Here is a 15,828-nt window from a genome sequence, read left to right on the forward strand (position 1 = left end):
CGTCCGACTATCAACCACATTTGGATCCTTCAGACGGAACCTGAAAACCCACCTCTTCAGAAAAGCTTACAGCCTGCAATGACCCCGCTGCCTCCTCACCACTACTGGAGCTACCGCCTCACCATCACTGGAGCTGCTGCAACCCCCCGACCTACTGTCTCCTTCCCCCACCACCCTGTAGAATGTAAGCCCGAAAGGGCAGGGTCCTCTCCCCTCTGTATCAGTATCTGATTGTTAGTTTGTTTACTGTAAGTGTACAGCACCATGGAATCAATGGTGCTATATAAATAATAATAATCTAATCCCAAGTGCAACTGTTTCCTTATCTACAGTATGCTTCCCCTAGTGGACAGACCTCCAGCATTCCCAGGGCCAGCCTTAAGGCCCCGTCACACTAAGCGACTTACCAGCGATCCCGACACTGATATCAAGGTGTCAGGATCGCTGGTAAGTCGCTATGTGATCGCTGGTGAGCTGTCACACAGACAGCTTCACCAGCGATCAGCACAGCGATTCCGAGCGCCCGGCATCGCTGGCCATCCATGTAAAAAATAGAATCAAAATAAAAAATATAGTTATTCTCACCTTCCAATGTCCCGCGCAGTCTTCCTGCCTCTCTCCACGCTCCGGTCCCAGTGATCCTTTGCGAGAATGACCGCGAGATGTCACGGTCTCGAGGGATAACAAAGTCTCGCGGTCATTCGTGCAAAGGATCACTGGGACCGGAGCGTGGAGAGAGGCAGGATGGCTGCGCGGGACATTGGAAGGTGAGAATAACTATATTTTTTTATTTTTTTTATTATTTTTTACACCTGATCGCTGGTCTCCCGCCTGTCACACACAGCGATGCGTGCTGGCCAGCGGGAGACCAGAGAAATGTCCAGAGGTTTCTTCCAGCGATCAGTGATACCGGCAGGGGGGCTGATCGCTGTCACACACAGAGATCTCGCTGGTGAGATCGCTGTTACGTCACAAAAGTTGTGACTCAGCAGCGATCTCGCTACCGAGATTGCTTAGTGTGACGGGGCCTTTAGGCATATCCTGTAGGAAAACCGAACACACAACACCGGCCATAGGGATAAAATGTAACGTTACTTTATCACACAATAGTGTTTAAAACTAAACAACACCGTCACAAACCCTCCCTTTTGCCACAGCGTCTTCATCATCTCTGCCTCCCCACTACACAGAATGTATTGATAACCTAACCTACAGGTTAAGGCATCAATATCCAATAGTTAAGGGTCCGACACCTGGAACCTCAACTGATCAGCTGTTACTACAGATTGGCTTTCTCTACAGTACACCCCCACCCCACTTGGATCTCTAACACTGTGCTAATCTGAGGGAGAGGAGAGAGTATCTCTCAATGAAGCGGACAGGACATAGCCCTGAACTGAAAAGTAGAAGAACCAGCAGCACAGCCAGCTATGTAAAGCAGTTGCACAGTTTAGCTGAAGACTATTTAAAAAAGTTGATTAACAGGAAAACAAATTGTGCAAAGTCAAAAAAGTCTTTACATGTTTTCCTAGAAACGTGAATGTCGTCTTTGTTTTATCATGTCTAATTATCCACCTTCTATTTTTTTTCTTAGAATTAATATGGCTCATCCTTAGTATTATTTATCCCAGGCAACTTGGCAATACTTTAGGTAATTATTTAAAGATAATTTGAGCAACACAGATTATTTTTGTCTTTTAGGACTCGCTCGAGCCAAATCAGTCCCAAGCCACACATACTCTAATGAAGTAGTAACCCTTTGGTATCGCCCTCCCGATGTCTTATTGGGCTCCACAGAATACTCCACCTGTCTGGACATGTGGTGAGTCTCGCTAGAAAGTTAATTTATTGTAAAATTGCCAAGTTGTTATTGATTAATACATAATTCAAATTTATTTTTTTTAAAGGCAGCTAATCTTGTGTCTCTCGTCAATAATATATATTTAAAAAAAAAAAAACAACAGCACACAATTAATTCAATTTCTCACATCTCCTCCCACACCTGCTCCAGTGACGTCTGCCTCTGTCACCAGGTGCTGGAGTATTCATTCTGCAGGCAGTGCTGATTATGAAGACTTCACGGCCAGTATCTCAGGGCAGTACGGATGTTGTCCTGCCATTGAAACCGGTGTCGCTGGAGCCTGTTGTTAGACTTAGCCAGGCTGAATGGTCATGTGTGCACCACACCCTATTTAAACTCCTTCTATGCACGTTGTAATTGCCAGATATTGAACTCAGAGTGCTATCCCTGTCGATATCCTGTTACTGACCCGACTTTATCCTCTGACCTTGCCTATCTGTTATCTGTTTGACCCGGGTTTGTCTGCCTCTGTTTTTGGCCGACCTTCAAGTATTTCAACTCAATTATTCAGTTGAGTACGGCTTTGTCTTAAGACTCTGGCAAAGTTTTGTCTCTCCTTATACTGGTTAATTTTGTTTGACCATCCTTGCCTCAGGATTGCCACTCCTGCTGCAGCCTCTTTGTGGACACAACCCAGGGGCCCCCGTTACAAGTCCAAATCCTCATCTAAAGGTTATAGGGTGAAGGCTGGAATTCTTCTGGGAACTGCTGGACAGAGGGGCTAACACCAAATGTGTCCAAGTTAGCCTTTTTTATCTGACAACCTGTGATACACTTTACACAATTTTTCACGACATGCTCCGTATATACTCAGCAAGCGATGGCTGTGAATTACAGCCAGGACCTGCCGCTAATAGTGGTGGGTGGAGCGGAACTCTGCCTGCGATTGTTAACCTGTTAAATGCTGCTATCAATCTCTGACGGCGGCACTTAAAACCTGCCGACGAGCGCCTGTGTGCTTACTTCCCCCCATCGGTGTACCTGTGACGTCATGCCAGGTCGCCAATGCGTTGTGATGATAGCTGGGGGTCAGCTGATGACCCCCATGCTTGCCATTACAGAGCTCCTTTGAAACCCTACCTGTGGCAGAGCTTCAAAGGAGACTGCGATTTCTGGTTGGTATTGACGCATTCAGAAAAGTTGGATCTATCAAAATATAAAAACAATTAACCTGATCGGTAAACACCATAAACGGGGAAAAAAAAATCAAGAATGCCAAAATTATTATTTTTGGTCTCCACAATTCCAGAAAAAAATGCTGTAACGAGCAATCAAAAAGTTACATCTATCCCAAAATGATACTGATAAAAACGTTGTCTCGCCCCACAAAAAATAAACTAACATACAGCTCCATCAGATGAAAAATAAAAATGTTATAGGTCTCGGGAAAATGGTGACACAACTCCAAAATTTTTGTTTGCAAACTTCAGATTTTTTTCACCACTAAAACAATTGAAAAACTGGACATGATGGGTATTGCGGTAACCATATTGAAGAGGAAAATCATATTGCAAGATCATTTTTACCACAAAATGTACACTGTAAAAACAATTCCCAAAAACCGGTCTGATTTTTTTTTTTTTTTTTTAACAATCGTACCGCACTTGGAATTTTTTTTCAAGTACAGTATATGGTAAAATGAACGGTGTTGTTCAAAAGTACAACTCGTCCCGCAAAAAACAAGCCCTTATATGTCTATGGACGAGCAAATAAAATAATTATGGCTCTGGGAAGAAGGGGAAGAAAAAAATGCAAATGAAAAAAAACAAAGATGGGCTGTGGCGTGAAAGGGTTAAACTTGTATCATATACATACCGTACTTTTTTTATTTTTGTTTGACAAAATCTTAATAATTTTGAACTTTAGATATTCTGATATAGAAAGTAAGGATGACAGAGTCTTTTGAAGTTTGAATTCGACCGCTCTTTTGAATTTTCCACAAGAATGTGATTTTCAGCCAATTAAAGGGAATTTTTTTGAATTTTTTTTTTTATTTTTATCAAATTACAAGTTGTTTGAATTAATTGAGACCTGTGAATTTCAGGAAATTCGAATCAAATTTCACATCGATCCACTCATCTCTAATATTGTAAGTCATGGCTTTTTAAAGTGGCAGACCATGTGAAATTCTACCACAACTTCCCTTAAAGGGGTTGTCCACTATTCGGACAGTCCCGTTTCAATCAGCATGTTTGCACCAGTAAAATAATGACGCTTACACTTGCCTCCGGCTTTTCAGTGGTTTTAGTGCTCCCTCCCCTGGGGCTTATGTCACATTATGTCATGTGAGCCCTATGCACAATCAGCTTCACTTTCCTTGCATTTGGACGAATCAAACATCAAGAGGAGCGGCTTCAAAATCCGCAATGAAAGTCTATGGAGCTGATGGCATCCAAGTGCGGTCCGATTTTCACTTACGGACAGAATGTAGAGAGTGGAGTAACTTTTTTTTTTTTTTTTCCTTTCCACCTCCAAGAAATACTTATGCCACTCTGATTGAATGCTGATCAGAGTCTAATCAGATCATTTTTCTCGGAGAGAAAACGTTCATGTGCAACCAGCTGGGTGGAAACATAGGGGATCAGAAGAGGTTTTCCAAGTAATGTACAACCCTTTTAACTGTTAATATGATGTTTTGTTTAATATTAACATTATTCCATAGGGTTTTTTCATTTTTTCTACTTTTTAGACAATTTTACTATAGTAATAAGTTCACTTTGTCATTTCTACCACTAAGGTTGGTTTTACACTTACCGCATTTTTTGCGGTCCGTTTTTGCGGGCTGTATCGCTACATTTTTTTTTGTGGCAACGGACCGCAAAAAAAGTTTGCGGATCGCTTTCCCCCCCCCCCCCCCCCTCCCAATACTATGGAGATAGTACTGGAGAAAGAAAAACGGCGTTCCACAAAACCGTAAGTCACGGTGCGCCACAAAAACAAACTTCCGTTTGTTTTTGCGGCCCCATTGATTTACAATGGGGGCCGTGTCCGAACGCCGTATAGAAGATTGAGCAAGCTCGATCTTTTATCATGGCCGCAAAAACGGCAAACATGGCCGTTCGGCACACGGCGCACCATTGAATTTTTGCGGGCCAATTTTGCGGCCCCATAGAAATCTATTGGGGCCGCAAAATCGGCCCGTAAAATCACGGCAAGTGTAAAACCAGCCTTAATCCCTAGCAACGTATTTGGTTCCTCAGCAGAAATTCCGATCACATCCTATATCTTATTAAGGCCGCATTTTTTTCACTTAGAGAAATTAAGACGGCTATTACCATTGTCTACATGATGAATGTTACACCCCAGATCTCTTGTGGCTCTGGTACTGAAGCTTCACAATACACGTTGACTCCTCCTGAGGTGACAAATGACACTATTAAGATTGTGTTTTATTTTTTTACCTCCTCGCTGATGTCTACCGATGGGGATAAAATAGAACGTATCACACTGTACGTCCATGGTCGATCGGTTATCGAGAGTTTTTTTGTTTTTTTTTTTCGGCTTGGAAAACATCTAGAAGTGTCTGCCAGATAAAGTAAGCCTCTTATGTTTCCACAAGTGCCACCCAACAAAACAGATGATGAGAGTAAATGACCCGACGTCGTAATGAATGAGGCTCGGTGAGGATGCCGCTCAAGCGGAGGAAGGAAACGGCCCCACAATTGAGGGGGACCAGCTGCACTTAAATGGCTGCACAAACATTGTCGTTTTTGGACGGCTCGGCGAGCAGGTGCGCCTATCTGCAGACTATTTTTACACTTCATTTGCTATTGTAGAGCATTGGAGACGTAACTAAAAGCTAATGACTCCAGCGCAATCCCACATCAGGTCTTTCTTGTTTGTGGCTGCGGCGACCCCTAAGCCTCTTGGGTGACGGCATCTCACCAGCCCGTATGGACACGGACATTACTTATGTTATTACTGGGTGAAATTAATATTTTCTCAATACCTTCAAAGAGTAATAAAAGCATAAACATTGCCCTGAAACATAACACACAAAATAAAATGATCTCTCTAATAAAGTTTTAATATTGGCAAAACTGACCTTACAATGGTCAACTGAATATTCAAAATATAATTTGACATGTAGATTTTTTTTTTTTCAAATTTCTAATAATTTTTTTTAATGAAACCCCACTTTTTTCTAGGCTAGCTCTCTGATGTCGTCATTCAAGATCACAAAAAACGGAATTTATATTATTCTTGTGGGATGATAAAAATACTTTAATTTAGAAAACGAAAAAAACAAAAAAAAAATTCATATTCGTTCAGAATCTGAAAAGGACCTGACTGATGCGTTCTAGAAATCCGAGTACGGACCTGACCTATGTGTTTCAGGTCCTGTGATCGTATTGGCATTTTGCCTTTTTTCAGCCGGGAGAAAATCACAATTGGAATGGTTTTTTTGATTGACAGCCGTCCCCATGAGAAACTTATGCTACATGTTTTGTTTTTTTGTTTAAAATAAAGATCCCTAAGGTAAAGATGTTCTGTTTCCATAGTAACACTTTCGGAACTCCGTTGTAATCCATAGGTTTTCCATGGCTCCAAGAGTGAGATATACATCTAAACTCTAGTGGAGACTCCTGTACACTGTAGGGCGTCTGAATGACGGAACAAAGCCATTAATTGCAAAGTAGTCCAAGCTTGACCTTTTAAGATTGTCCACTGGGCTACAAGTGGTGTGTGTCAAACCAATTTATTTGAGCATGAATTCAGATCTAGGGAAGAAAAGTCTGCTTATACCTCAATGACTTTCACCTTGATGCACTATATGCGCTAATATTCTCCAGCTCACCACCGCAGTTAGGAAAGTTTTTACGTAAAATGGTAGCTGTCATTCGACAAGCATCTAGGGCTCTTTTTGTTAATTATTTTTTTTTAAGATGATTTTTTTTTAAACCTCCTCTAATTGCTGCCGCTCCCCTGATTCTGGATCAGTTTTTCTTTTTCATCAGGGCCCCTCTGTTCTAAAGTTATGCCCCCTGTTAATAAAGTTTCAATTTTCCCTTCAACCAACTGGGCGTGTACCACAGAACTTCTCCCTGGGGGGTTTGCTGATTCTTCTCTGATGCTGGCCAATCAAAAAAAGCCATGGCCACAAAGAATTCTTATTGTCTACACCCAGTTGGTTAAAGGGAAAAAAAAATTGCACCATTATTACAGAGGGGTATAACTTTGGAACGGAGGGACACAGGAAAAAAATAAAAACTGTTCCATAATCAGGGGACCAGCGGCAATTAGAGGAGGTACTCGGCCTATATTATGTAATTCGGCGACTTTTTCTAAAGGGCGTTTTAAAGATCCTGACATACCATGTCCTAATTCTTCTTGGTGGCTGAGCACTCCTTCACTTGTTGGACGACACTGAAGATATTTTAGCGCAAGTAGAAAACTTTTCTCATTTCTGAACTGAACTTATTAGGGGGACATTATTTTTAACACTGTGGGGCCCTAGGTCTGACGGGCCCAATGCAAATATTTTCTATTTCAAGTGAGGATCCCAGATTTCCGAATTGTTAGTGCGGAACAAATGTCCTTCAAACCCTACTTGGTACCCCATCGAGTTGGGTGGATAAATCCATGAAAACACTTTTGTATTCTACATCATCACTTCGCATAGAGATTTGTTTTCTATCTCCAGCTAAAAGTGGACACCTCCATTTGTTTTGTTGAATTTTAATAAAATTAATTGCATATTTTTATTGAAAAAAAACAAACATAAATTTACTCACGAAAATATTAGCTCTCCTAGAAGAAAAGACTAATAATCCAAACGTAAAGTCTGAAAACTCCCATATCCTCTTAGAAATCTTATTTTTTTTTGTCTTTGTGTTTGGCTATTTAATTCTGCCGATCAATGGCTGACATCTTCCTGGTAATTATACTTATCTCCCCTGAGAGATCGGCTTAAATTATTAGGATGTTTATCAGCAGGGGTAGAACAAAACATATGAAGAATGCAAGTCAGGTTTTAATCAATGTCACTTCCAAAGAGAAGCCGAAGCCGCAGTTTTGTGTCCGGGAGACGCCGCGTGTTGAATTAAAGGGTCATTTTATTGGGAAGATGCTGCTGAATTATAATACTTCTCTAACATGATGAATTTCTTCTAGAAATATTTACTAAACGTCATTTACAACTTCAGACTGAAGATTCGAAGACAAATAAGCAAAGATCCTTAAAGGAAAAGTAAATACCCCCCAAAAAATGCACACAAAAAAAAATCTCCCAGCACTTCCTCTGTTAATCTCCTCCCTTTCTTTAATTCTATGAATTTCCAATTTAAAAATGAAAATTGATTGGAAAATTTATAAAGAAATATTCACTGTGTCTCATGAGATCAGCCATATTCCCCATGCTCCTCCTCACTTGTCCTGTGTGTGCCTGCAAGACACCGGCAGCAGCAGGAGCCTCCCCCCATTCCCTCATTAAGATTAAAGCCCCCCTTATTGGCCAAGGGGGCTGGGCTTCAGTAGACCACCAGCCAAAGATGGGTCATCAGATTGAAATTGCCCATTTTATGCAAACATTTTTGGAAGTGTTGTTCTGCCGTACCTGTCTTTCTGTAATCCAGAGTAATGGCAGTCGGCGTCTACTGCCCTCAACAATGCCCATTTCATGGTGTCCTCATTGCTGAGAAATACAGGCAGATACTTACACATCATATAATACCATCAGGGAGACGTCTGATTGGCTCCAAATTTATTCTGTAGTAGGACAACGACCACAAACATCCAATCAACGTCATTAAGAAGAACAAGGAGTTCTGGAAGTGATGATCTGGCCCCTGCGGAGCCCTGATCTCACATCAGCCAGTCTGTCTGGGATCACATGAAGAGAATAGAAGGATCTGCACAAGACTCGTACACAGAAGATCTGTTGTTAGTTCTCCAAGATGTTTGTAAAAACCTCCTTAAAAAAACTGTGTGCAAGTTCAAGTACCGAGAAGTGATGGAGGCAAAAGACGGTCACAAAATATTGATGGGATTTAGATTTCTCTTTTGTTCATTCACTTTGCATTTTGTTAATTAATAAAAATAAACTATTGGCACTTCTATTTTTAAAAGCTTTCTGACTTTGCACCATCCTTATACTGACATAGTGGACCCATTCCTGAATCCATCCAAAATTGGGTTCATTATACATGAATGTCGGAAGAACGAGGTTTCAGATGTTTGAAAAATATTTTCCAGCTAATCTCCTTGCCTGGTTCAGACACTCGCGTTTCTCGCGCCGTCCCATTATCGGCTTGTTTTCACTAAGGTTTTGTATGTCTGGTGTGATGGAGCGTCTGGTCACCAGAGAATCGAATACACGTTACCTGACAATCGCCCACAATCTCCAGAGAGCAAACAGTGGAAGCTAATCTGTGCTCGTGTGCACACTCATTATCTATCTATCTATCTACCTATTATCTATGATCTATCTATCTCTATCTATCATCTATCTCTTTATTATCTATCTCTTTATCAACATACATTATATCTCATAAATATCAGACTATCAATTGCTTTTTTTCCCTTTTTCTTTCTTTCTTTCTTTCTTTCTTTCTTTCTTTCTTTCTTTCTTTCTCTCTTTCAGTCTTTTTCTCTTTCTTTCTATCTTCCTTCTCTCTGTTACTTTCTTTTGTTTCCTTCCTTTCAGTCTTTCACTTTCATCTTTCTTACTTTGTTTCTCATTCTTTTTTTTCCCTTCCTTTTCTATTTTTCACTCTCTTACTCTTCATCATTTGGCACATACAGTACAACTTAGTGCATTTTTCTATCTATCTACTACTGTATAATTTTAAAAGTACCTCATTGCCTATCCTTTTTCTCTTGTTTTCTTTCTTTCTTTCTTTCTTTCTTTCTTTCTTTCTTTCTTTCTTTATTTCTTTCTTTTTCTCTTTCTCTCTCTTTCTTTTTCTCTTTCTTTTTCTTTTTCTCTTTCTCTCTCTTTCTTTTTCTCTTTCTCTCTCTTTCTTTTTCTCTTTCTCTCTCTTTCTTTTTCTCTTTCTTTCCCTTTGTCTTTCTCTTTCTTTTTCTCTTTCTTTCCCTCTGTGTCTCTTTCTTTTTTACTTTCTCTCTTTTCACCTTCTAACTTTTTCAGTTATTTCTATCTTTTCATCTGTTTAATCGCTATAATGACGCATTCCACCACATTAAGGTCCTGTAATGTAGGAGACGCAGCCTGGCTGCCGGCCACTGAGGATTTCTCCTGTACACAGAAAGAATAGGAGCGAGAACATGTAAATAATTAGACAGAATTCTTCTGTGACTTTTAGAATCATGTCTTTAGCTTTTGTGTCCCTTTAAGTCTGACCTGGTAGTTTGGCATTTCTCGCCTTTCTGACAGCATTTTTCTCCTGTTAGACTTGGACAGTGACTGCAGAAAGCCTCTCTGGGAAATTACAATTCCATCTGGTAATGAAAGTTCTAGAACTTCATTTTTTTTTTTTACTGAACTTGTTTTCATTCCTGATTATATAAGCACTTGACGAAGATTTATTGTGGCTCCTGCTGTGTAATAGACCTCTAAGGAGGGTAAATTATGACTGGCAGTTTAATCAATGCGGCTTCTCTAGTAATCAGCTGGGACAGATGGAGCATTATATATAATCACCTACTTTTCCAATTTACTTTACTCATAGCGAGTGATTAGTAAAGTTTTTTTTTATCTTACCATCTATCAAAATATTTTGAGAGAAATAAATTAGAGATATTTTTTTCAGTTTGGGAGAAGCCCTGTCTCCTGGCTGCAGTGTTTTTATTTAATTTACTTCCCCTCCCCAGGTCCAACGCTGAGTTTTCTTCTCCCTCCAGTGTCGTTTATTATCTGTACTGCTGCAGTCAATCACTGAGCTCAGCGGTGCTGCTCCAGTTGACATTATCAAACTCAAAACCCCTTTACTGTTTTGCTTTTTTTTTTTTCAAAATATACGTGTTCACATAGGTACGACTGTGACATGCTTTGCGCCCCATTGTTTTTGTGGGATGCCAAAAATGGCATTGATATCAATGATGCTCAATCCTCCCGGGCAACCCCTGAAGTTCTAGACCACAGACCAATCCGTAGAGAGCGGAGGAACAGGCTGGGTTCTGCGGGGGCAGGACCAGTGAGGGGCGGGGCAAGAAGAGGTGAGTATAAAAGAGACCTCAGATCCTTATAAACATCTTTTCAGGGCAGATTTTATTTGGATCAAATAAAATCTACCGGACGATTCGAGCAGAATTTAAAGAGTTTTTCCTCATCAAGGACTAGTCCGTGCACAATGTAGTTTGTATTTTACGTATGATACAGGGCAGCGACAGTCACCCACTAGTCCCTCGCGGGCTGATGCTGCGCCGCCGTTTTTGACAGTTCGCAAATGACAATTTCCTATTTCTTTTCTCAATGGCAGGGGAGTAGGATGCATATTGATAGAGATGATCCAGGGCGTTGCGGCCTTTCCAGGAATGAAAGACATACAGGACCAACTGGAGCGAATATTTTTGGTGAGTTTTATTAATATTTTTTTTTTATCGTGTGTTGATGACATTTATTATTCATGAGATACAAGATTGACATTTTCCTTTATATGCAGATTTTTTTTATTTTTCCATATAGATACATTCATGGGGTTCTGGGAAATGTATTCCTCCCTTGTCCTTGTTGCTGTCATATTAAGTATGATACGCAATAAATAATACATATCCGAGTCTGTGGATCCTGCCACGTTTGGGAATGAATGTGGCTTTCATTTTGCATTTGGGGAGGGGAAGAGGGATTATTTGGGGTATGATAACTGCCATCAGGCGAGAGAGTGGTCCCAGGCGTTACTTTGGCTGGACACTTTTTTTTTTGTCTTGCTCATAGGGTCTCTGCCATCCTGCCTGAAACTAGAGCCGAAAGCACCAAATTATATCTCGTAATAAGACTTCACTTTTAATAGATTAATAAAATCTGTATAATAACCTCAAAAAATCAAAAAAATTCAAAGAAGAAAAAACCCACAAAAAAGATCTGGTTTAAACATTTGTAAAGGAAGAGAAAACAATCCCTTCTATACAGCTATTAATGTCTCCCTTCCTACCAGTGGAGATGGGCACCCTAGATCCTCGATGGCTATCCCTCCCTCTCCCTAGACAACTGTTGGAATATGTTTGATGCAACAATTCCATTCCTGACTATGAGTGTTTAGTTGATAGATTTGTATGCTGTTCATAAAATCCCAGAGGCTCACACACGGAGAGCATGTGACTGTATTTCCTGTGTCTGTGTATGAGAGAAGCAGCCTGCTGCAGATGCTGCACAGATACAGACACACAAATGATTTAAGGGCCTGTCACACTAAGTGATATCGCTAGCAATATCGCTATAACATCACTGGTTTTTGTGACGTAGCAGCGATATTGCTAGCGATATCACTATGTCTGATACTTACCTCCGACCTCTCCCCCGCTGGTTATCGCTGATAGCGCGAGAACGGCCTGGGTTGTTTCTCGTCGTCAGCTTCCTGCTGGGCTTCCTGTGGCGCCGACGAGCGACGTGTGGACGCGGGCGGAAGGACGTCAGGATCGCCTCGTCTGACAGGTAAGTAATGACCCCTGACCGCTGATATGTCGCTGGTGAGATCTGCCTGTGTGGCAGCTCACTAGCGACCACTTAGCGATGCACCAGCGATCATGACCGCGTCATATAGCTGGTCAGGATCGCTGGTGCATCGCTAAGTGTGACAGTACCTTTATTCCTGATATATTAAGCTTATCATATCTTGTTGCAATGACAGATAACACCTCTATACATAAATGATAACACAAGATCCACCGATCACAATAGGTGACATCACAGCTCACCTCCTCCCCCTCCCTTTCACAAAGACCTTTGCACACGCTCATTAGATGCTTCAATACAAAAGATAGGGACAGAGTCAGTTCATTGCTGCTAATGTGCTCATGAATTTGCTGAAATAAGAAGTTAGAGTCTGAGAAAGTCCCAGTGGCCGGTGTGAAAACTGTCAGATTTCTATATCTTTTTTTCATTTTTAATAAAGATTATAATATTGAAATGAAAAAAAAAAATGATGTTAAAGTAAAAAAAATAATAATTTGAATATTTAGCAAAAAAAACCCTGAATTTAAACAATAGGTCATTCACTGAGGACACATACCCTGTAAAGGGATTGTATAGAAAGACATGACTGCTTGTCTGAGTATTGCCCCTCTGCTCCATTAAAGTTAATAGGACTGAACTGCAATACTTGCCCCAACCTGTAGACAGATGGGGCGCCGGTTTTGGCAGAAAGCAGCCACGTTTTTCGCTTCTTGCTATAACCCCTTAATTTAGAGAGAATGATGCCTCCAATGGACTATAACACATGTCCTGCTGAGTAATTGTAATTCTGCAAAGTTTACAAAATGTAAAATATATGAAAAATATAATTTGTGCTAATAGTCCCGCTTGTCCTCGGGGAGTGATGCTGCCGTCACTCTGTAGTGCTTAGTGAGACTTTAGTGCCGGTGACACCTTTGTGCTGAAATGATTTATTTTCTGCTGATTCTCATAACGCGTCTCATCCTTCAATCGCTCCGCGTCCTGACCTCGGAGGATTAGGTTGTGTCGGCTCTTTATGTCTCACGCACCATTTACTATCCAACAACAGCCATGAGCGAGGAACGTGCAGCAGTCGGCCTCACGCCGACTAACCAGATGATGGCGGCGGCGGCGGCGGGGGGTGATTGTTTAATCACTGCTAGGACTGGAGAGGGGTCACCTATAATGGCACCCTTCCGGATAACGGTGCTGGTTCTGCTCTCCGCTAAAGGAGCCTCTGAGAATGTGTCATATTAAAGAGAAGACAACCTATTGTTTAAATCGGGTTTTTCTGTTAAACGTATTATTCTTTTTTAAATTTTGACAGTTTTGTTTTTCTTCCATATCACAATGTGTATGAAAAATGAAAATTAGATAAATTGCAATTCCAACGCTGGCCACTGGGGCTGTTTTTTTTTTTTTTTACTTTAACTTCCTGTTAGTTCAGGATATGCACACGTACATTAGCCACAATGAACAGACTCCGACCCTTTTTTTTTTTTTATTGAAGCATCTAATGAGCATGTAAAATGGTCATTGTGGAGGAGAGGAAGCAGGAGTCTAAAATGCTCCAGTTTGCCAGGCACAGCTCCATACACCTTGTAGTGACTGTGCTGGTACCGCAGCTCAGTCCCATTTTTTTTTAAAAAGGAATGTGTCATCAGATTATGGAATAGGCCTATTGTTCTAAGGTCTTTATGTTAAAAGTATTCATTTTTATGTTTTCTATCCTAATTTCTGTTCTTCATCATTCACTAACCTCGGCAAAGGTCATTGTCATAGACGGGAGAAGTGAGCTGTGACATCTCCTATAGTGAATGGAGGATCCTGTTATGTACTGTATATAGAGGTGTTATCAGTCATTGTACAATAGGAGGAGGAGGTGAGCTGTGACATCACCTATTGTGAATGGTGAACCCTGTGTTATCTACTGTATATAGAGGTGTTATCAGTCATTGTACAGGAGGAGGAGGTGAGCTGTGACATCACCTATTTTGAATGGTGAATCCTGGTGCTATCTTTTGTATATAGAGATGTTACCAGTCATTGTACAGGAGGAGGAAGTGAGCTGTGACATCTCCTAGTGGGAATGGTGAATCCTGTGTTATTTGCTTAATATAGAGGTGATATCAGTCATTGGACAGGAGGAGGATGAGGTGAGCTGTGACACCACCTATTGTGAGGAGTGGATCCTGTATATAGAGGTGTCACCTTAAATTGTAATTCTTGTGATAAGACTGCTGAAAAGTCATTTCTACAGAAAAGGAATATTATGCATTGTGGTCAATGTAATAATCCAAACTGTCAGTGCCGCTGCTGGTGGTCGGACCTCCACCGATCTAATTTTGATTACTTCTTATAAAGATATTCCAGTCCTGAACACCCATTCAAGGCATATAGACGTCATAGAGGGGAGTGCTCCACTATGGACCCACCGCTGTGTGCCAGAACCGGGAGCCTCCAACAAGCAGCGGACCCAACTTATTCATGTGAATAAACTTCTGTAATACGGCATTTCTCCTGTAGTGGGCGCTGTAGAGAGAATCCATATGTGCTGCATTTTCCTATGACAAATTCCAAATCATACTTGTGTGATAATACCTGAACTAGATGGTTGCATTAAAACTGCAGGACATATGCAAGTTTCTGGAGAACCTGGAAGGCACATTGTAATATACTGTAGGCCATAACCTGTGTATTTATTTTGAAATTTCATACATTTATCTGAGATTGAGGGTACCATGTGAGATTACATAAAACAGCGCCACTCTTGTCTATAGGCTGTGACTAGTATTGCGTGTACGCACTTGAATGACGCTGAGCTGTAAAACCAGATCTGATCTACATATAAAAATGGCGCCATTTATGAAAAATACGGTAACTTGAACGTTTCTATGACTTCTATAAAGCTCAATAATAAAAGTTTAATACACCCCCCTCGAGTGGTAGCTGTAGGCAGCCACCATGTCGGCTATTTGACGCTGTGCATAATTGAAAATATAATGTGATATATCCTCATAATAATTGGGAAATTACATAAAAATTCTAATTTCCTTACCTAACCTCCGTATAATATTAGGATTTAATTGTTTTTCTGATTATTTTTATATTGATATTTTTTGCAAATACAAGAGAAGTGATTAAATCCAGCAGGATTTGAACAAGGTACGACGCAAATAATATCTCCCAGACGGTGGCGGGCGCTCGCCAACCGCGGTGCATCCCCAGGCGGATAAGTGCACGTGTAACTAACGATCCATCGTTATGGTCTGTATGTCGCGTAGCTCACAAGCAATTTCTCATTAATTGTCCCTTTCATATGGGGGAAACATTTAGGCCGTGGGGAAAGGCATCCGAGGAAATCCACGTGTCCCCAATGTTGGCGTATAAGGATGATATAATGCATCACTTCAAA

The 15,828-nt window shown here is 40.8% G+C and overlaps 1 protein-coding gene across 5 annotated transcripts in view; it reads left to right on the forward strand.

Moving 5' to 3' along the window:
* CDK14 (cyclin dependent kinase 14) overlaps positions 1–15,828 on the forward strand; it is a 701,555-nt gene that overhangs the window by 340,744 nt on the left and 344,983 nt on the right. For all 5 annotated transcript variants that reach the window (XM_073581965.1, XM_073581962.1, XM_073581963.1 and 2 more), the window contains 2 exons: positions 1,702–1,822; positions 11,242–11,335. In XM_073581965.1, the coding sequence (XP_073438066.1) occupies positions 1,702–1,822; positions 11,242–11,335 (215 nt within the window). The remainder of the gene's footprint in view (positions 1–1,701; positions 1,823–11,241; positions 11,336–15,828) is intronic.

This window comes from Dendrobates tinctorius, unplaced genomic scaffold (assembly GCF_039654945.1).
Source record: "Dendrobates tinctorius isolate UK_male_01 unplaced genomic scaffold, ASM3965494v1 ptg000070l, whole genome shotgun sequence".
NCBI classification, from domain to species: Eukaryota; Metazoa; Chordata; class Amphibia; order Anura; family Dendrobatidae; genus Dendrobates; species Dendrobates tinctorius.